Source organism: Hemicordylus capensis, chromosome 15, assembly GCF_027244095.1.
Source record: "Hemicordylus capensis ecotype Gifberg chromosome 15, rHemCap1.1.pri, whole genome shotgun sequence".
NCBI lineage: Eukaryota > Metazoa > Chordata > Lepidosauria > Squamata > Cordylidae > Hemicordylus > Hemicordylus capensis.
Genome location: NC_069671.1, coordinates 1,788,975 through 1,811,738, shown reverse-complemented (window position 1 = coordinate 1,811,738; position 22,764 = coordinate 1,788,975). Strand labels below are relative to the sequence as shown.

Here is a 22,764-nt window from a genome sequence, read left to right as displayed (position 1 = left end):
ACCTTTTGAAATACTTTCAAGTATATTTGTGGTGTTGCCCATTCCTAACACTGGCACCATTCAATCTGCCACAAATACTAATAGAAGGGCTTCCACTTGATGACAAGGGCGGCACTGGCTTGGCTTCATGAGACTGACCTCTGCACACTTCAGACAGGAAGGAACGTGAGGCAGGAAAACCGGCTTGTTTTCAGACAGCGCAGCTTTCCCCTGGGAACACCAAACCCGCCTCCATTTCTGGGCTAATGCAGCAGCTCCAGCCCATCAGAGGGGTTGGCTTTACCCAGGCTTCCAGCTTGTATGGTCAAGCAGCGAACCTCTGCCACAGAACAGCCCTCTGCAGTTTATTCTCACATTCACTCACGGGAAACCTAACATTCCCTTTTCTTATCTAAGCATATTCTAGCAGCACGGTTCTGCTCCTGAAGCCGTTATTTGGTTAACTGCTTAACCCGCAACTGAATCGCACTCTGTGGTAGGAGGCAAGCCCTCTGCAAGTACTCCTGCCACAGGGAGAGCACCAGCTAGCCCCAAATCCCACACCAGTGTGTTCCTTGGCCATGGCCAAGAAGTGTTTCTCTACAGAGACAAGGCGGTAAACACTGAGCTCAAGGAGTTCAGCACTTGCCTCTGCAGACAAGCCATGGATGGATGCGACATCTGGATGCAGGAGGCAAGACCAACTGGCACACACTGAGCTCTTGGCACGGAGTGTAGGGCTAGCTGATGCTCTCCTGCTTCCCCTTTCCCATTGAATGGCTGAACGAGCAGACCAGTTCCTTTAGCACAGGGGCTCCCCATAGAGGTACTCAGGGCCCTTCTGCATCCCCACACAGCAGTTAGGCTCTTTGTTCCCCATCTGAGGATCACTGCCTTGACGCCTCCTCAGTGATGTGTCTGCGGCAGAAAGGGAGGGAGGACATGGGTGAAGACCTTCCTCCTCTGCTCCTGAGTGGCTCGTTATGTGCTGAAGCTCAGCATACCCCTCCCCTCAGCCTGACCTACAGGCTTCAGGAAATTAGCACTGAACACTCCTGTTGAAATTAATAGGGCAAGTCAACTTGTCTCAAAAAGGCTGCTTATGAGTAATTGTAACATTTAAATGTGTGATACAAAATGTTCTATGAGCTGAAGCATTTGTGGGAGAAGGGGCACACCTGTTAAAAGGGCTGGGAGCCTCTGCGTTAGCCTCTCCTTGGATAAGAAAAAATCTACCATGAATGTTCATTCTCTTCAGTGCCTGGAGGTTATCCTCCGATGTTGCTTCCCCCTCAGTAATTAGCATTCAGTGTAGGTGCACTGCCTCTGAACGTGGAGGCTTCACTCATTGCTATTAGCATTGGTTGCTAAACCTAAATAGTTTCAAAACATGTTTTGCTCTTTCTGCACAATTTGAGTTTATAAATACAGCCCAGTACAATTGCATTGCATTGGAATTAAATTGTTCCCTTTAAAAGAAGGGGCTTGAGCAAATGCATGTGGTTAAATGAGAAAGGGATGCGACTCAAAGGCAGTTACCTGAAGGAATGTGTGCTTCTGTTTTATACTCCTGAATCCAATTAATTGTAGTTGTTGGAATTAAACAAAAAATTCCAAATGCTACTTGAAATCAAACAGAAGGTTCGAGAAATAACCCTGGATGTGGTGTGACTGACTCTAGGATAAATTTTTGTGCAACTTATACGAAATAATTGCCAAGCTGTGAAGTCCTGTTGCATCACGATAGCCCATTCATCACAATTAAGGTGTGTTGTGAAGACAGATGGAACTGCATGATCAGATTCACAAGTGTGTGAGTGTGTGAGAGAGAGAGGAGGGGGTGGGGGGAGGAAGACAACACTTGAGACTTCTGCCCTATGCAGTTGATTACATTTGTACGACCTTTCTGCCTAACTGAAACTTATTTCATATGTTTGGGGCAAGTTCTCTTTAACGGCTTCTTTTGAAGAAGAACTGCTTAGGGTTGTACAGAGGGAAGCACTCCATGCACCTAAACTTTCAGAGTTACTTTACCGTTGAGCAGTACAGTTTTGCACACAGTGCCCATTCAAAACCCACCACATGGAATCTGTCACCATCTTGATCGTCACAGTTTTCCTTTCAGAATTGGGTTTACATCATAGACCAAAGAGGTGTTCAAAGAAGCTGCTTGAGTACCATAAGAGCCAGCTTTGTCTTCTTGGTCTACAGGGCAGAGATCTTGGTGACACCACCTGTTGGAAAGGCAGTAACATTTTGTATGTATCCTGTTTAAACTGAAACTGGAAAGCCAATTTTATACTCTGTGCATTTCAGCTTCTTTTGACTGCGGGTAACTATCTGCGAGACAAAGTTCCTTGTGAACTGATGTGTCTTGGGGCACAGCACCATCCCTTGTCATAATGACGTCTGCTGGGGAGAGCTGATAGCATCTGCTCTGCCACCCAACTTCTAGAGCCCGATGATCACGCACAATCTCTAGAAAACTAAGAAACCTGCAGCCAAACTGTTGGCTAGTTCTTTTGAACTGGAGCATGAGATTTAGCCACATTCATCCCTTAACATCTTCCCACAACTTTCTGTGCAGCCCACAGTTCTTCCTGTATTTACCTGAATCCAAGACTAGTCCCCGCCCCCCCCAATTCTTTGATGTTAAAGTTTGGAGGGTTCATCTTAAATTCAGGGTCCTCTTCCTTTTGGATAAAGAGTATAACCTATATTTAACCCATATATCGAAGGGGTTCATCTTAGATTCAGGGTCATCCTGTATTCAAGTAAATACAGTCATTGTGGTTCTCAGCCATTGTTCCCAATCCAGCACACACACCCTTCTGCCTCTTGGCTTGCTTTTTGTCCTAACCAACAAACTGGCCTTCCTCAACAGATGCATCAGCTTCAAACAGTCCATCTTCTGCCTTCAGCAGTTAAAGTGTGGTGGAATATTTTGTGACATCAGAGCTGCTCAGCCCATTACTTCTAGGGTTGGGGGTTAAACATATTCAGTACCTGTGAGCAGTGAAGATGTCTGCGGCGGAAGCATTGGGCCTGGCAGCATGTTCCAGTAAAAGCACTCCTGTGTGAAACAAATAGCCATCAATATTCCTGAGCTGCTATCATCATAGTGCATCACACCTACTACAGAAACCGACCACTTGCCCCATTTCTGTGTCTGCTGTGTAGGGGCCTTTGTGGTCCAAGGATCTACAGGTACTGTAGATTATGAACTTATGAGCCATGCACATGTACCACTGGTACCATTACCCTCTTTCTGCCTCGTGAATGTGTCCCTCCTTGCTTGATATCTCTGCCAAAATTGATTCCTTGAGCTTGAAGGATAGGATTGATGGAACTAGTCATGGCAGGTACTAGGAAGCTGTTGTCTTTCTTAAATGGCAAGAATGGATTATGTGTCTCTACCAGGTCATCATCAGAAGTCATTACGTTTATAGGAAACTTCATCTGCATAAAAATAAGCCCATTCTAACTTGAATGCCCAATAAAGTTGATTTTGCACCCATTCTCTTACACCTTTTCAGTTTCGATTGGTGGACACTACCCTCTTGCTGTGCTACAATACATATGTTACAGAATGTGTCATCTGTACTGAGCAATGCAGAAAAACCTGTTGCTCTAGGAACAAACACATTTTGTACCTATTGATTTGACTTATGTTCGCCCCTGGAAATGTCTGTTTCTAGTGGTTAGGTTTTTTGTTTTCCCCAAGAAACTCTGCCTGATTCCCTTGATGGTGTTTTCACATCTGCCCTGAGGAGAGTCCCTTGTTATGTGGATGTGTGTTCAGTCAAGATCCCTGCCACTTTTTCATCATGAGTTCAAATTCAGAATGCTGCGTTGGGTCAGGTGGCCATCATGCAAAGCCCACAAAGCAGCAACTCTTATACAGATTACAATTCACCCTGAACCATTCTGTCAGCCAGCAGAGGGATTCTTTTTCATTACCTCCATAGATCCGGGCTAGAGTGTAGGCAAAGTCTCTTGCCGCCAGCTGCATCCCGGCCTCCCCCTTTGAGCTCATTTTCTGAATGAACTGTCCAAGCTTATGGAGAGCATTCTGAGCCATTTGCACCTCGGGTTCCAGTTCAGAAAAGCTGGAAGCCACTTCCAGTTTGGCCTGCAAGGAAACAAGTTAGATAAATTGCGTGTGTGTTGGCCATCTATCTAGCTCAGAAGAACGACTGGCCATTTTTGTCAGAAGGTACTGGCTGCATCCCAGCCATCGAAGAGATCCCAGCATCACATCTTCCCACCCATCAGTTTCCTGAAAGTTCCTGTTCCAAGCAGTGGTGAAGGACCCTCCCTACACAGAAGACAGCAAGAGGATGTGTGCAGCAGCCCAGCTTCCTTAGATCTACGACAGAGATTCTCAGTGTTGGGTCCCCAGATGTTATTGGACTTCAACTCCCATAATCCCTAGCCAAAGGACACTAGCTGGGAATTATGGGAGTTGAAGTCCAATAACATCTAAGGATCCAGCGTTGAGAATCCCTGATCTAGAAGTTCTCCCCTCAAGAGAGACTTGCATGAAATAAAGGCAGTTGAAGGTAGAAGATGAATGCCCTGACTGGTGGCCGCAACCGCCCAGAAACAAGGAGATGGGCGTTTCTGTCCCCTGCAAAAGGCCAACCCTCTTGCTGCACCAGGCCAGTCAGGTGGAGCAGCCGCCACCTCAGTACCAGCAAAGACCTCTGACGTCCAAGTTTCCGTTTGCATTCTCAGCATGTGCAGGAGTGGCCAGTGGCCCTCTGGGGAGGCAGAACTGCAGGATCTGTGCTTACAGAGTGCTGACCTGGGCTGAAGAGAGAAACGCATCCAACACTTTCCCTTGGCTCTTGACAAGGGAGCGCAGGACGTCCAGCGAGAGGATATTGGTCGTCCCTTCCCAGATTGTCATCACCTGTGGTGGAAAGAAAGGTACGGAGCCAGAGAAATCCATGTCAGGTGGGTTGATTTGGAAAAGGGGGGCTCTTGTCCAGCAAAAAGGTGGCCAAAGGACATCATGCTGAAAGAACTTAAGGGATTGCACTAGTCAGGGATGGAAGAGTAGGAACAACTATGGGTCAGTCCTTATGAGAACGCTTTCATTTTGCAGGAATCTGTCCAGACATCCATACAGTGGGAAAGGGAAATGCTCAGGGCCAAATAAGAGGCTGCATTGCAGGTGTTGTGCAGAGAAGCCCCAACAATCCCTTCCACTCTTGGAAAGGGACATTTTTCATTTGAAAGAGGCAGGATGAAGGGAGTGCTTGACCCTTTTCCTGTCACACTCTGCTTTCCCTCACACTCCCTCCACCCACTACTTTAACTCCGTGGTGTTCCAGACTACAGTTAGTAAGGTAAACATGGGTCCGGAACCCCATGGGGAAGAGACTGGGATGGGTCAGGGGGGCAGTGATTGGCACAGGGTCTGCTGCTGATTTCTGAGCAGACCTATTCATTTATTTAACACACACACAGACACACTGTAAAAATACAAATTAAAACAATGATTTAAAATTTAACACAATGTTAAAAACTGTGTTATAACATTTAAAAAAAAAACATAATAAAAATGCAAGTCTGTTCCTCTTTAAGGGGTCATAGCCAATGGTCCCTCTAATTTTTCTCATCTCTGTGTGAAAGGAGTTTTGTTCTGGGCAGCTGTATCAAGGTACTGTGTGCACACCTGCATTCAGAGTGGGGCCTCTCTGATTCAACCTGAGAGAGATCTAAAATGAACTGAGCGGACATCCAAAAACTTGTGAGCGTACGCCTTAGGCTAGAGGGAACAGTGGTCATAGCCTTTCTGCTTTTGCCGCAGCAGACTGAACAGGGCTCTCCCTCTGGAATGGATTCCAGACTGCAGGTTCTGGAAGCTGGGCTAGTGATTCTACAACACTGGCAAGAGAGAATGAACACCTTGAAGCCACAAAGCAGATTTTTGTTTTCCTTCTCTTCCCAGCTCCCTTAGTATTTTTAGAGGCTGTTAAAAGAAGAGTGCAAGGGGAAATATCCTGTGACACTGATAGCATTTCCTTACCTGGGCATCTCGGAAAACAGCTGGCAGACCTGTATCTTCCATGTAGCCCTGCCCTCCAAAACACTCCAGCCCTTCCGAGGTAACAGCAACAGCCTGCAATGTACAACTATGATGGGCATACAGTGGCTGTAGATCCCGCCCCTGATCCCAGCCTGCCTCTGCCAGTTTTAACAGCTAGGTGCGTTTGACTCACCTGCCATTACCTGGTTTAATGTAGGTGGCACCTACCATGGATAGACCCAGGAAGGAGCCACCTGTGGAGATGGGATGGGCACAGTCCTGCCCTCCTACCATGCAGGGTCTAAATTTGTTTCAGCGTCATGGGGACGGAAATGAAGTTTTATAGCAAGGAGGCAGGCAAGGTTTGTTGAAAACCAGAATCCAAGGTGAGCACTGAGGCATCCTAGGGTAGAAGCCCAGGCAGGAGAAGGCCTGAGGTGTAGTATTTGGGGAGTACATTTGGTCCCCAACTCGGTCCATATGGCCACACTCATTACTGGGGATTACCAGAATCTTTTGCCCAGTGCTGGAAATGTTACTATCATTTCAAAGCCACCACACCTTGAAATAATCAGACCTTTTGCTTCCTCCCTCCTTACTCATCAGCCTCTTGCTCCTCCATGCCTCAGAGAATGTTCACCCACCGTATGCAGTCCCTAGTGTTAGGCCTTTTGCAGCACTACCTGTTTCGCCGTGTAAAGCTTTGCAAGGGGCGTCAGCAGCCTAAGCATGTGCAGGTCCTGGGTAGTAGCCATGCTGGTTTCTTCTAGCCCAAGCAGCCTGGCTATCTCCATCAGCAGGAGGAAGGCCCCTCTGGCTTGCACCTGCACCAACCAGAAAAAACTTTGAGGAGTTTGTTTTTTGTTACAGTAATTAGAACTAGACCAGAGAACCAAATAGGATTGCTCAGATGGACCCAAAGACTAAAACTATAAATCTGGTGGTGTGTGTGTGTGTGTGTGTGTGTTGTTGATTTTAAATTAAAACCACGTACTGGTCACTTAATAGAGGGAAAGGTTTCTAAGACAGTGTAAGATGTCTTGTGGTAGCAAGCATGAATTTTCCCCTTTGCTGAGCAGGGTCTACCCTGTTTTGCATGTGAATGGGAGACATGTGAGCACTGTAAGATATTCCGCTCAGGATAAGATCCTTCAGGGAAGAGCATCTGCATGTTACAAGTTCCCTCCCTGGTGGCATCTCCAAGACAGGGCTGAGAGAGACTCCTGCCTGCAGCCTTGGAGAAGTTGCTGCTGCCAGTCTGGGTAGACAGTACTGAGCTAGATGGGCCAAGGGTCTGACTCAGTATATGGCAGCTTCCTCTGATGTCACTGAATGGGGCCTCGACTTTCTTGCGCTCTGAATTTTCTGTTCTGTGTCTATTGGCATTTACAGCCCGTCCTTTCTGTTGTAAATGTATGTCCTTAGAACTTTCTAGTCAGAACATAACAGCCCTGCTGGATCCGGCACAAGCAGGCCTATCTAGTCCAGCCTCCTGTTTCACACAGTGGCCCACCAGATGCCTCTGGGGAAATGTGAATGGGAGTAGTAGTGCTTCATATAAATCATCTCAGTAATTCTCATAACAGCCCTGTACAGTGGAATAATATCTCGGATATGGTTAGCAGGGGCTGAAACATACATGACAGAGGCAAAATTTGAACCAGAGACTGGTTCACTGCTCATGCTCTTAGCCGCTATACTACACCAGTCTCGCAGTCCCAGAGCCACTTCAGATGATACTTCATCTGCTCAGCCCATGACGTGATGACATGCATGTTTTGTGAATACAGCGTGCAGGTGAGGACAGGGGGTTCTGAATGTTCTCTCTCTGGCAGCATCTCACGTAAGGCTAGAAAAGGCTCCTGCCTGAACCCTTGGAGAGCCGCTGCCAGTCAGTGTAGACAATATTGAGCTAGATGGACCAAGGGTCTGACTTCGTATAAGGCAGCTTCCCGTAGTATTCTAGGTTCCTGTCATATTTCTAGCACATGCAGAGAGACGGCTTGGATGAATCGCTATCCCCATGCAATTAGAGAGAGGTGTCTCTGCCAGCAGGGGAGGAGGAAAGAACGCAGGAACCAACAGCAAGTGCCTTATCACTACAAGTGGCTGGGTGGGGGTGCAGACTAAGCAGTTCCAAACCGGCCCTCAGCCAGCTTCCTGTATGATGAAGACCGCATCCTCTGACAGGGATTCCCAGCTGTGGTTGGACTACAACTCGCACAGTGCCCAGCCAAGGGGCTGACAGCCATTTTGGTCAGGCATCATGGGAGTTGTAGTTTAGCAGCTGGAGGCCCAAGGATGTGAACACCTGTCCTTATGACCAGCCCCTCCAAATGCTCACCTCCATTCGCGCCAAGGTCTGCATATGCAAGGGGTGCTCCTTCAGGGCCTTTCCAAAAGCTTTCCTCTTGGTGGCATAGTCCCTTGCCATCTGGATCATCCTGGGGACAGAGACAAGGCCAGTCCGTGAAGATGGAAGTGTGAGCAGATGCCTTCCATGCTCGCCTCCCTTACCGTGTGAACTCGCCAGTGCCACACACTTTCTTGTTGGGCTACGGAGGCTGCATTGGACAGCTGCAGGGCTGGCCCAAGATATTTTCGTGCTCAAGGAGGGAAATAGAATGGCACCCACCACCCAGACACTCTGATCAGGTACAGTCCACTGGCCATCCCCTGTTCATTTGTAAAATATGTGGCTTGTGTTGGGAAACTTCCCACTGAATGGTGCCCTGGGGGGCATCAGACTGTATCTCAGTTTGCCACCCTCCACCTCCATGGCATTCAACCCACTGCCTTAGGCAGCTTCCGGTTATTGCAGAACTTGAGTGCCCTGTATTTGTGGGTTTCTGGCGTCATTGCTCCTGTTGGCTGAAGCTTGCAACTAATATTCTAGAACCATATTCTGTTTCTCCAAATGGATCTCCTAGTCGATTCCCAATCTTACAGCACAAGGAAGGGAAGAACGGGCTGCAGCTATTCCTTTGCAAGGGGGTTGAGTTGAACACAGGCCTTCATTTTATGCACACAACTAGAAAATTGATTCTGAGACATTACCATGATTCAGTAGCCAGGAAGGTCTACCTTGGGTTCCCAGCATTAACATTTCACGGCCAACTTCGTTTGGCTTAAACACTCTCTTGGATGAGAGCATGACTCCACATCACCATAACCACCCCCAGAGTCCTGCCCAGAGGATCCAAGGAAGTGCAATCACCTTTTCATGTAAGCAACTGCAGAGACGACATTATGGACCCTGGTGATGGTTAGCATGTTGGCAATGGAGGCCACACCTTGGCCCTCTGTGGAGATCTGGAAGTCTCAAAAAGTAACAGCTAGAATTAGCTCTGGAAGTTCCAAGACTGAGTGGCAGTTGGGACACGTAGACTATCTTTCAGGGGCATAGAAGCAGTTGATCACTGTTATGAAAATATGTGTACTACTGTTCAACAAAAAAAGCTCTCAAAGCCATTTACACTGCAAATGGGTAGGAGACAATGGTACTGTCCCAGGAGGAGACCCCAAACAACAGCCACTGAAAGGATGCTACGCTGGGCTCAGTAGAGACAGTTGCTCACTCCGTCTGCTAAATATAAGAAACTCACCACTTTAAGAGGTGCCCAGTTAGCAGGGATTACTATTAACTTTTCCCCTGGACATAATGCATAAGCAAGGAGTAGTGGGAACTCTGCAACGAATTCTGCAGTCAGGAAATATGCCGATTAAACACATGTGCACAGATATGCATTCTTTTGCACTACTTTCAAGATCCAGGAAGAGGAGAGGGAGAGTGGCTTACAGTATATGCCATAAAAGGAAGGAATGGGAAAGTGGAAGTCTTCAAATAAATTGTTGGTTGAGAATGAATGTACTCCTTTGGCAACAAACTGTGCGATGGAAGCAGGAGGGCATGGAAATAGGGACAGGTGGGCCATAGGGCAGCAGGGTCCATGGAGTACCTGCCCTAAGGAAAGTATCAAGAGCCTGTGTGGGATGTTGAAGCCTTCCTCTGCTTTCCAGAGTGTCCCACCAGGCCTCACTCACACCTCTACATGCACCGTTCTACCAGCAATTGGCTTTTCCTGACGTTCTCAGGATCAGGTTCCACTCTGGGATGGCAGCCATTCACAAAGACCTGCCCTGTGTTGGAAAGTTGTGTGTAAATTCCCTTGTTTAATATATTAGTTTCCCCCTCTCAGTCTTGCCCAGCTAGAGCTTGGCTGTCCTAGTTGGTTGGCTGTCCTAGTTGGTTGTCCACTGAATGGGAGATGAAGCACGAACTCAGAAATACAATTTTAAAAGTTTACTAAGAGCTTACCAATTCCAGCATAGCAGTTGCATTGGTAGATTAGACAAACAACAAAAGATACAAACCAGCAATGACAGACGTAACTGAGACAGACAGTGCCCAAGTCACACTGGCTAACAACCAGCCCACAACATATTAAGACGCTCTCATCGCACGATGTTTGCTAGGGAATGATGACCAACCTCCACAAGACATCCAAAGGTGCCTGTAGAAAGTGGTGACCCTGATCGTTGATATTCATGAACTTTTATACACTCATTTATACTGATAATGCTTGTGCTTTCTGTGATTTGATATATCCTAAGAAGCAGTTCCAGGATTTTACTGGCACACATCTATGATACTTCTGATATTCCGAAAGGTTCCTCTCAACTGTCAGTCAGGCCCATCTCCCAACTTTGAGGTGCCAGTCAAGCATATTTGGTTTTCTGCTGATGCCAGACTTACTGACATGGACAGTCATGATGGCACTCTTATTTGGGTTTCCTCAGAACTTATTTCCCTTTCTTACTGATGACATCTCTGTTCTAAGCTCAGGATATCAGGCCCATGCATGCTTGAAAACTGAAGGAAAGGGTACAAACACTGGCGGGAACGGACCAGCCACAATGATGTAACCCATGCATAGCCTTTGGGATAAAAACTGAACTATCACACCCATTCCATACTTTCTCTAACACCTGCCCTGCCCACAAGCACCTTCCTTGTCCATGAGATGAAGCTTTAGGGCTCACCATGATCACCAGCACCCCTCATGCTGCTTACCCGATGTGCCCGCGCTCCATCTAAGGCCAGCTCGGCAGTTGGCACTGGCTTCGTGCCCAGTTTCTCCTTTAGCCGCTGTATCTCAATCCCGTTCAGCTTCCCGTTTTCATCACGCACTTGCAAATAGAACAGGGAAAGGCCTCTGGAGCCCTGGAGCCAGAGAGAGAGGTGAGGAACACTGACTGTTGGTAACAAGGAGGCTGGAGCTGGAATGAGGACAAGGCAAGATACTTTCCTGCTTAGGGAGACCGACCTGTTCTACTTGCCCTTCAGCAGTCATGATCCTTGCCAGCGTCAGAGTCATGTCTGAATCTGTAGCTGATGTGAACCATTTCAAGCCATGGAGGCTGTAGGTGCCATCAGGCAGCTTTCGGGCCACCGTCTCAGTGCCATTTGCTGCAAGCAAAAAACACAGGATTTGGGCTGCTGAAGGATCTTTGTCATGGACAAACAACAAAGCAGCACTAGCAAGAAAGTGGTTTGGTGTCTAATCACATGTAACAATAACGAATGTTGCCGGGCCAGAAGAAACGAGGTCCACTGGCAGAGACTCTTGAGATCCAAATTTCACCACCACAACTGGATCATTGTATGGTTTTAAGCAAGTTGCTGTTTATTTATAGATTTCTTGTTTGCTTTTCTGTACATGGATACACAAAGCAACACCACATTCAGATAAAATAAGATAGAAAAGCAGTACATGGGACGAGTATATTGCTAATGAAGGATGCTTCAACACTGGCCCTTTTCTGTGAGGTTTTCAGGCTTTGCTCACTCAATCTTTACAGCAGCTGTGGAGACCAAGCCCCATTGAGGCCTTTCAGGGCTCCCGTGCCTTGAAAAGATGCTCGATGCAGATTTATGCAGTCTTATTGCTTTCCTGTTAAGTGCAGCTGCCCTCCTCCAGGGGATTAGTGCTGAAGAGTCTCTGAACACCCCTTGGATAGCCTCTCTGAACTGCCCTTGTTACTAATTTCTTCTCTCTCTCTCTCTCTCTCTCATATAGCGAAATAGCACAATTTGTGGTACATATTTTTCTATTAAAAATGGGGGGGGGGAGAGAGAGGGAAAGAATCATTAAAGCCTTCCCTCTCTCCCAGTGGAAAAATAAATGGACCCATTGGGGCAGTTCAAAGAGACTATTCTGCACTAATCCCTGAACCTGAAAGAGGGGTCATTCAGTTAGCACTGAAAGGCTCTTTGCTGAAGTGACCTTGCTTCTGAATAAACATTATAGAATTTTGGCCATGGGGAAGGGTGATAACTAGTTATTATGTGCTGTGTGGAGATTCTTAATTCCACTTCCAGCTAATAGTGTGAAAAGCTAAACGCTAAGGTGTGCTTCTTTAGAGTGTGGAAGTACCCAAAGAAATCAGTATAAAAAACAACATAAAACACGATCTTAAAAAACTACAAAGGCAAATTAAAACATCCACCCAAATCCTGTCTCTTTGGTTAATACGGTTTATATTTGCGGAGAAGCTGAGAGGCAGGGCTTGGTGGACAAGTCTTTCTGCTTTCTGGCATGCTTACCAACATCAGAGCCCCCTCTGCGTTCAGTCATCCACTGGCCAGAGGTCCAGAACTTTCTGGCATCACGTGATGTCAGGCGGCTATAGGCTTCTTCTAATGGCCTGGGGATACCCAAGGACTGTGGGAATCGCAGGGAAGAGAGATGGGAGAACAATGAGGATTTCCTTAGAAGTGGAAGCGTCCAAAAATCAAGCCTCGGTATCTTAAGTGGGATAACCATTGTCAAGGGCCGTGGGAGTGACATACTGACACTGAGCAGAATGATGGAAAGATTTCAGAATACCCAGCAGGTCTAATTACTATTTCAGATGGCCCCACGATCTCACCGGGTGTGGGTGGGGGAGGCTTCATCGAAGCTTTAGGAGACTACAAGCACTGGATGTGCTGAATTCATATACTTGACACAAGGCACACAAGGTTGTGTCTGATCACCCCTGCACTGATTGCTACTGTGCTGAATTGACTAGCAAGATCAGCACAGGTGGTACCAACTTCTCTCCTCTCCATGGCGGACCTCTTCCATCTCCACCCTTTTTGGAATTTTCATTGTGGGGAAGGCAACCATCTAGAGCAGTTCTAGGAAAGGTTCTGCAAGTGAGCTTCAGAGTCAGTGATCTGCCTGCCACAAAACTACCTGGTGAGTTCTCTTTGCCCACTTAAGCAGTGGGGTTGGAAAACTTCCAACCCAGCTCTCTCTCGCCAGTGAACCACAGCGCTCTCTTTATCAGTTTCCTATCTTCTGTGTTAGGCAGCTTCTGTTTTCACAAAAAGCAAGCAGGCTAAAAGTGGGAGTCCATGGCCTTCAGTTGCTGCTTTCAGCATTTCTGGCTGTTCACATTCCCTTTAGACTGAACTTTACTCAAATGCCTGCAGAAAGATTCCTCAGCTCTTGAAAATGTCTTACTGCCCAGAGGGCTGACTGGTCCTCTGCCTCCTTGAAGAACAGTGTTATATCCAGACTATCAACACAGTTATGTCCATCTTTTCAAAGCAGTAGTAATTCCCGGAGAGCGCTGGAAACTGCATGTCTGTATGGAGACAGGGCTAAGGGTCTTTCACAAAGAATTCTCATTACCCCACTAAAATAGAATACCCAGGATTCGTTGGGTTTGGTGTGTGTTCGTTTGCCAAATTCATCAAAGTGATATGAAAATCTTCTAAGTTTGCAGTGCAGATATAGGGTTCAAAGGATGGCCGCATTCTTCAATTAGGAGATGAAGAAGATGAGCCCAGTGATGGAAGAGAGAATTAATGGAGAGGCTATGACATTTTAAAGTGTCATGAAGAATGTACTTATGGCTCTGTGGGGTCTTCTTGTGAGTGATTTGGTGCGGGCGGGGAGGGGGAGATGGGAAGATGAATATGGTTACAGTGGCTTGTTTTAAGAATTTAATATCTTTATTGCGGCATTTGACCAATTTTCAGCATTATAGTACAGAACTTACATTTGATGCAGTTGGTACAGTCTGTCAGTTGTCCTGATTACATTCAGATAAAAGAAGTTTGCCTAAGCCAGGGACACATCCTTACCTATCTGATAGGGGGAGCCTTCAGCACTACTTGACGAATCTTGTATGCAATGGCACAAAATTTGGCAATACAAGAGGTAACATTTATAATCTGCAGTGGTTTATTTTGGAAGCAGCACCCTAGATCTGAACCATTGTTTTAGTCTAGGTTATTCATTTAATTTAAATGTTATATCCCATCTTTTTGCTGCAAAGTTTTCCAAGGCAATTTGAACACAAAATAAAACTATGTCCCAAAATCCACATAAACAGTCTAAAACTCCGAGTGGGCCTGGAGTCTTCGGAGTGGGCAGTATATTAAATGTCTCAAATAAATAAACAAAACAGTCCAGTCCACACTCCCCCCACACACACACCATGCATGCAAAAGGGATGTGATGCCTCAGCTTGACTGCTACACAGTGGGCTGGAGTCTCACCTCAATAACTTTTGCTGCTCCGTCTGTCATGGCCAGGGGGCATGTAAAGAGTCCAGCGGAAGGTGCACACAGGTACAACTTGGCAATCTGGTAAACACGGCTGTTGAAGGATCCAAATCAGAAACACAAGAAGCCCAAGGAAGTTCATACAGATACTAAGAAAAATACCCTTCCTTCAGAGGTCAACTAGAATAGAGTATCACAGTATAACTCACACAAGGAATATCTAATTCAAATGGTACTGGAGATATATAGACACTTCCAGGATTATTTGCCCTGATGTGTGGAGTGGTTACCTGCAGGGCTGCAAGTATTATTGAAAGAATCCCTCTTCTTACCTCCAGCTGGAGTATTTCCGCTCATAAGCCTCAGCAATCAATCCCTCCTCAGCAGAAATCTCCTTCATCCTCTTCCACGCTGGGCAGGTTATAATTTGGTCCAGGCGTTGTCCCCAGGCATCAAACTGCTGCAACTTGGGTGGGGTTAACTCACATTCTCGTCCCAGGGAATCAATTTCATCCTTCACACGAGCCCCAAACCTTTCAAGGTCCACACTGACCTCAGTGAACACCTACAACACAGGCGAACAATAGGGGAGGCAGGAAGCAGTCACATCTTCAGGATAACTAAGACAGCTACATTCTTTAAGGACTGCTGACTTCCTCTTTGTCTGCCTTGACATATAAGGCTGATGTCCTTTCTTCTCTAGGCTAAATTTCTGGCTCATTCTTAATAAGGTCCTGGACATAACGGAGCATTTTTCACTAAATGGGCTTCCAGAAAATGCATGAGCCAGAAACTGGGCTTGCATCCACGTACTTATTCCCCATCTCTTCAGTCACCAAATAAATTAAGTTCCTTCAAAGAATAAAAATCTTCCAACAGCTCTGCAACTGCCTCAGCATGGTTTAATCTCTTCTGCTTTGGTTCTTCATTCTGTGAGTTCACTACAGTATTAGGCAGTGTGCCCAAGTCAAAGCAAATGTTTAGCTGGTTGGTTATTCATTGCCACTGAATTGTGTTTCATAAGAATACTCCCATCCCCCCTTTGACAGATTCTCACCTGGTTACCTTTTTGGATTAGCAGAACCACTAGACAGCCCTTCAGGTATCTAGGCCCCAAACCATTAAGGGCTTTGAAGGTGATAACTAGCACCTGCTTCAGTTGGATCCTGATGCTCTTCAAAATGGGTGTAATATGCTCCCAGCAGGTGGCTCTGGACAGAATCCACCTTGTCTGGCCATATGTGATCGGCTTTATATTTATTTATTTATCTGTGACAATTTTATCCTGCCCTTCCTCCAAGTTGCTCAGAGTAGCATACATGGTTCTTCTTCCCCAACTTTTACTCTCACAATAGCCCTGTGAGTTAGGCTAGACGGGGTGGGGGGGAGAGAGAGACTGTTCCAAGGTCACCCAGTTAACCTCATAGTTCAAAAATAGAACTTGGGTTTCCCAGCCTTGGGTCCCAACCTTGAGGCTAGCACTCCCATCATTCTGACCCACAGTGTCCAATGTATGGGGACCCAAAGTTGGGAAACCCCTAGTCTATGGAGATGCTAAGAATTAAATACTATTATTAAGTGTTTAAATCAGGGGAAGTAAGTTTACCCGTATAGGTTTTCCCCATACTTTATAAAATATATAGAAGACTGACCTTGGAAGGTAGATACGATTTCAGGTAACCCTGAAGAAAAGCATCTTCCAGGTATGGGTTTCCAATCCGGGGCTGTTCTTGGCAAAAGACCACAGTTTCTGTCTTGGCAAAAAGCGCTCTTGGATGTTGTGCAGTGCAGGCAGCCATAGCTTCTGCTTGCTGGCTCCACTCTTTAGAAAGCAAGATTCTCCTACAGCCTATAGCCAGATATCGATGTTTGCACGTCCAACTTAAAAGGATTCCATAAGGGCTGGCAGCTGAAAGAACAGATCCTCCAAAACATACAGACAGCTTAATCTACTGGTGTAACATACATTCCCCCTGGATCCAGAGATTCACTGGTTTAACTGCAATGACAGCTGAACAACTCAGAAACAAGGACTTTTGCCCCTCCTATTCCCTCTCACAACAGTTCCATATCTGGGGGAAAGTTCAGCACTAGCAAGGGGCCCATCTGAAGGCTTCTTCTGGTTGCTGCTGTCAAGGCATCTCATTGAGTTATCCTCGTCACATGCTCCTGGGCAGGACATGTAAATTCTAACAAAAAACAAGCCTATAGAGCCTGACGGGGATAACCCCACCCCAGTTCTTATTGGCCGAGTTAGTAAGAGAAGGTACAGATAACCATATATAATAGAGTAATTGAATATGACACAGGAAAAATATGACACAGGGAAAAAACAGACATGAACCCATCGCCTTAAAATAGTCTGTAGGAATAAAGCGTCCTCCTTTCTGCTATTTTCCCAATATGTTCCCCTGGAGTAGAGCACGAAAAAACTATATATATCCATAAGAAGAATTGGGTGGGCTGAGATGCCTTGACAGCAGCAACCAGAAGAAGCCTTCACGGTAAGTGACCAATGCTCCGTTCTCGGTTGCTGCTATCAAGGCATCTCATTGGGACATACCCAAGCAGTACGTCTCCTGGAGGAATCCCACCAGTTGCTCTACTCTTGGGGAAGAACTCCTTGTAGAACTCGCCTCCCAAAGGCCACCTGAGCGGAGGCATATAAGTCCAGCTTATAGTGTTTGATAAAAGTGGAGGGGTTCTTCCACACTGCCGCCTTACATATTTCTTGAACAGGAGCATTGGTAGCGAAGGCTGCTGACGTAGCTGTTGACCAGGTGGAATGAGCCCATATGTGCTCAGGTGGTCGTACTTTTTGAGTCTCATACGCCAGAGATATGCAAGCTCTGATCCACCTTGCAATTGTCCTGGAAGATACTGCCTCTCCCATAGATGCCGGTAAATATGACACAAAGAGGGCGTCCGTCTTACGAAATTCAGCAGATTGTGCAATATATTGTTTTAAGCAACGCTGTATATCCAGCTTATGCCACAACTTTTCTTGAGGGTGTGTCGGATGTGGACAGAATGATGGAAGATATACATCCTGTGCCATATGAAAATCAGAAAACACCTTTGGGCAGCTGAACGGGTCCAGAATCAGACGAGCAGCATCCTGTGATATTATACAGTAGATTTATGAGCTGAAAGCGCCTTTAATTTGGAAACCCGCCTTGTTGATGTCACTGCCACCAAGAAGGCCAACTTCATGGACAGTAACCTCAGAGGAATTGACCTGATAGGTTCAAATGGTGTGCGCTGCAGTGCCTTTAGTACAAGGCTCAAATTCCAGGTAGGGAATCGGTGGATAACTGGGGGGGGACAACAAAGTCACTCCCCGTAAGAACCTTTTTAGCAAGGGGTGAGATATAGAGATCTTTGATCCTTCTCGTGTTAAGAGCGGTACTAGGGAGGCTTAGTGTATTTGGTCTTAGGCCTTTGTCAAGTCCGTCTTGTAGAAATTGTAGGAGATGATTTAGTGTTGCTTGACCCTTGGGGACATGATGTCGGCACGACCATCGTAGAAAAGTCCTCCAAGTATACTGGTACACCCTATTTGTAGAGGAGCGCCGAGAGGCCAGAATGGTAGCGGCTATTTTCTGCGTCACCCCCTGTGCGTTCAGCAACCGCCGCTCAGTCTCCATGTGGCTAGTTGAAACCAGGCTGGGTTCGGGTGTTGCACTGGACCTTGGAATCCATTTTCTTCAGCTTTTTCAATTTTATGGCCCCACCAATGTTTGGCTACAGGTAGCTTGTATTTTTTGCAGATGTTCCAGTGTATCATCCCTGCTACCTTGTCATGCCTTTGTTTGTAGCCAGTCTGTGCGATCTTTTTACAACAGCTGATTAGGTGATCCACGGTTTCATCTGCTTCTTTACAAAGGCGGCACTTGCTGTTTGTTGTGGATTTTTCGACTTTGGCTCTTATTGCATTTGTTCCTAGTGCCTGTTCTTGTGCAGCCAGTATTAAACCCTCTGTTTCTTTCTTCAAGTTGCCATTCTTAAGCCATTGCCAGGTCTTGGTGATGTCTGATTTTCCACTTATATTGTGCAAATATTGACCATGCAGGGGTTTATTTCTCAATTTTTCTGCTCAGTTCTTGACTTGTTCTTTCTTGTAGGCCTGCTTTGTTTCATTGGTGTTTAATAGTTTCTCGTTATGGACCATTTGACGTGCATCTTCTTCACTGTCCCTGATATATTCTTCAAGGCCTCTTTTCTCCTCCTCTACTGTTTGATGGACTTGTAGCATTCCTCTTCCACCTGAGCTGCGAGGGAGGTATAGCCTATCGACATCACTGCGGGGGTACAGAGCATGATTGATGGTCATTATTTTCCTGGTCTTCTTCTTATTATTATTAGGTTTCTCAATCACTTCACACTCAAGGCAACATGCAAACTCACTCACAGTGATGGACTACTGAATATGTGAGCACAACAGCACATCTTCTGATCACCCAGCTCCTCATTGTTTGTGTGTTTGTTGTTCAATTTATTCATTAAAATAATCTCAATGCGGTTTACCATAAAATTAAAACAATTAAAATACAAAAGTACAGATAATATAAATGTAACAATAATATCTCTATTTAATTTTTTTAAAAACCTATAGAACCACTTGAAGTTACAGGTGAAACAGATCTGGATCCTGTATAACATTTGTGCCAGTGTTTTGGCCCGGTACACCTTAACGACTGCTGGGAAGAACGAACAAAATGTGCAGACGGCAACAAACATGGCTGGGAATAGAAGATGCCTGTGATGACCTTGCTGCCCTGCTGGTCAGGTTGCTAGCCAGCACGACAATCCACCTAATCTCTTCTGAGGTTGGTGGGGCGTTGGCAATAGGGAGCCTCAGAAAGCACTCTTCAAAGCCACTCGAAGCTGCCTGCAGCAGCGGTAGTGTGAGTTTCGCAGCCCGAAGGCGGGAGACTCGACGCGGCCCCTTCGGCAATCGGGATGGGTGGCTCGAGAGCGGCCGTCACCGATGCGGGAAAATCAAGCCCTTCCAGGGGGGGCTCCGTGGCCCATAGACGAGAGACGGCCGATTACGGACCGTCAACTCACTGCTGGCGAATTTTCCGGGCGGTTTTCGGGAGGTCGGAAAAGCGGCCTTGCTATGCAGAGCTTGCAGCAGCCTGCGCCGATGGGGCCTACAAAAAGCCGTGAAGCCTCCCAGGCCAAAAACACTCAATCTCTTCCCCTTGTTGGAGAAATTGCTCTGAACCTCTCTGCCTGGCTCCAAGCAACGGAGAGGAAAGAGGAGATGTGGGGGAGAGAAGTGGGCGGGGGGGGGGGAACAGACGGAAGAAGGGTGGTTTTCTTTCTTTTCAGGTAATAGCAAGCAATAAGGATCAGAGACAGAAAAAAGGATTTGGAGAACGGAATACTGTAGTTAGGAAGTCCATTAGAGAAGTAATATCAGTAGAAAATAGAGAGAGCTAGGAAAACGCTGCCGTGGAGCTTGCTGAGGACAGAAAGAACTGGGGTGGGGTGACCCCCCTCAGGCTCTAGTGGGTGTGGCTTAGTTTTTTAACTATATACTTTCTGTCCTGCCTGGAGCTCTTGAGAGAGGATAACCCATGAGATGTCCCTGGCCTCAGCAACCAAGAACGGGGAATGCCTCTTAAAATATGGCACCTGCTGGCAGAGGTGCACTTAGGTAATTTTGGAGCCTGGACCTAAAGGCCTTTTGAGGCCCACCCCAGTCCACTGGAGGCCCCCCTCCAGCTACAAGTTAAGCATAATCCCCCTGCACACATATACTGTGACAAACACAGTATTTTTAATATGTAGAGTTATATTTATGCAAATATGCAGTTGCAGAGAAATTCCAACATGCAACTTAACATATTCCCATCCCACATTTTTCTTTCCCCACTCCCCCGTCTCTAAAGAACTCGGCACAGGTCATAATCACACTTGGCCACCTGGCACAGTGCAGGCCATCAGCTACCACACCACCCGGGACAATCTAAAGAGGATTTGGAGGCCCCCAAGGTGTGTGGAGGCCCTGGACCTCGGCCCCGAAGTCCAGGAGTAAGAGCGCCACTACTTGCTGGTATACATACCTGCCAGTTTTTCACACCCAGCTTTTAGTTCACATCTCCTCTGGAATGGAGGGATTGCGTTCACATATCAGCCACATTTACCCCAAAGTCCCTGCGAGCTATCGGAGAGCATTTCACAAACAATATGGGTTTTTCATTGCATATTAGAGTGTAGCCCGATTTACAGGGGTTTAAAAAAATAAACTTTTTGTGTCAGATTTTTGGGGCAGTTTTGAACTTGTAGTAAATCCTCGCAGTAAACCCACAGTAAAGCCTGCTGTCTGGGAAAGCTCCTGCAACATCTAAAAACAAATTAAGCATGCATTTTTCTTCCACACAATTGTTTTAATCACATGCAAATAAATATTATTATTTATTTAGCACATTTATATACTGCTTGCAACCAGGTCTCAAGGTGGTTCACAATTGATTACAATATTTATAAACATTAAAATCAAAAGTGTAAACAAATAATCAAAATGGAAATCAGTTTTAAGTAATAGACTAAAAGCCTGACTGAACAGGTGCATCTTCTATGCCCTTCTGATTCAGAGATGGAGCAGCTCTAATTTTGACAGGGAGCGTGTTCCGCAGGATATAGATTTAATTAGTCAGAACAAATCTGATTAGTGAATTCAGGTGTATTTAATTAGGTGAAAGCATACTGTTCTGCATCAACTGAAGCCTCTGAACCATCTTTAAGGAGAGCTGCACATAAAGCACATCATAGTAATCCAAGTAAGGGGCGGCCAACACATGCGAAACAGACACAACATCCTGATGGGACAAATAAAAGGATGCAGCAACTGGTAAGAGGCATTCCGGCTTGACTGCTGCTGCCTGTAGGCCAAAGCAGCCATTCAGGGCAAAGGATATCGCCCAGACATCAGGGGAGCATCATTAAAAACAGAAAATAACCCCAACACTACTACATTTCCAGATCTGTGGACGCTGACCATCTGTTTCGTGCAGGCATCCTTGGAGATGCTGGAATGATCACCTTGCTCAAATACAGGAGATAGGAAATGGTCTAAAGTGATGAAGGACAAGCAGACAGGTATCTTTAGGGCCCTAATGGGGCTACACTTCAGCCATGGCGTCTCTGTATTAAACCATGATACAATGCTGCAACTCATGAGGGCAACGTTCCTGCTACAAGAAATCACAAGGTTTCTTTGTGGACCATGAGGCTCGACACACAAGTAGTGGGGAGCCCGAAGGGGGTTGGCGGGGGGAGCGGGCTTGGAGTGGGGGGGATTGGGGGGCTCCTGGCCCCCAGAAGGGCCCCTGATGGAGACGTGCCCCCTTAATCCGCCTCAAGACCATTTTTGTTCACTCAGGCCTTTTGAATGTTGATTTTTGAATTTGATTTTTAAAACAGACTTGGAGGGGGAAAGTGTTGTTTTGTATGGCATTTGGTACGTTTCCCTTCTGGGCTGTTGTGATTTTGTGTGTGATGGTTTTTTTTAACTTGATGCCTTAATGCCTGTGCAGTGAGCCACCCAGAGAACAATTGGTGATGGGACAGCCAACACATCAAGTTTCTTATTATTTATTAATCTTAAAAGGTGCCTATTGAAGGGAGTCCTGTGGAGAACTGAATGGCTTGCTGTTGTGAGGGAGGAGAAAAAAGTGTGTGTGTGTGTGTGAGGGTTTGGTCGGAGGAGGAATGTATTCATTCATTTGTTTATTTATCAGCTTTGTACACCGCCCCAAACGTTTGTCTCTGGGCGGTTAACAAAAACATAAAAACAATGTAGATGATTGTCAATCAAAGACAGACTGATTGTCTATCGGCCGAACACCCTCCGCTCACTGAGCCCAAGAGACCCCTTCTTGCCAAGGGGCGAGCCTCTTGTCTCGAGCAGGGGGAGAGCAACTGGCCCTCTCCACCCCCCAGCACAACAGCCCTCCAGGGGCTGTGGCTGGGGTCTGCCTTCATGCATATATTTAAATATATATATATATATTTGTATAAACTTCTATACCGCCCAAACCTTCATCTCTGGGCGGTTCACATGAAAGAACTAAAATACATCTAGAAGTGAAAGACAAAGCCACCGTTTCTCTTGGTCTAAGTAAGTTTCTTGTTTAGGTGGGGAGGAGCCCTGGGGGGGCGGGGGGGGGGCGGGGGC

The 22,764-nt window shown here is 46.4% G+C and overlaps 1 protein-coding gene across 1 annotated transcript; it reads right to left on the bottom strand.

Moving 5' to 3' along the window:
* Positions 1–1,991: 1,991 nt before the first annotated feature.
* Positions 1,992–17,060, bottom strand: LOC128338105 (acyl-CoA dehydrogenase family member 11-like). Its single transcript, XM_053280063.1, has 14 exons — positions 16,229–17,060; positions 14,909–15,141; positions 14,571–14,670; positions 12,624–12,741; positions 11,344–11,486; positions 11,091–11,240; positions 9,234–9,328; positions 8,361–8,460; positions 6,700–6,840; positions 6,017–6,109; positions 4,787–4,894; positions 3,940–4,111; positions 2,986–3,052; positions 1,992–2,213 (listed from the first exon to the last, which is right to left on the bottom strand). The coding sequence occupies exons 1-14, from the start codon at positions 16,373–16,375 to the stop codon at positions 2,087–2,089; spliced, it is 1,794 nt and encodes a 597-aa protein (XP_053136038.1). The 5' UTR covers positions 16,376–17,060; the 3' UTR covers positions 1,992–2,086.
* Positions 17,061–22,764: the final 5,704 nt, after the last annotated feature.

Excerpts from the sequence above, each read along its gene's own strand:
- LOC128338105 (XM_053280063.1), bottom strand. The coding sequence starts at position 16,375 with ATGGCTGCCTGCACTGCACAACATCCAAGAGCGCTTTTTGCCAAGACA. Across the intron at positions 8,461-9,233 it reads GCAGTTGCTTACATGAAAAG|GATGATCCAGATGGCAAGGG; the intron begins GTGATTGCACTT and ends CTCTGTCCCCAG. Across the intron at positions 4,112-4,786 it reads CGTTTCTCTCTTCAGCCCAG|GCCAAACTGGAAGTGGCTTC; the intron begins GTCAGCACTCTG and ends GTTTCCTTGCAG.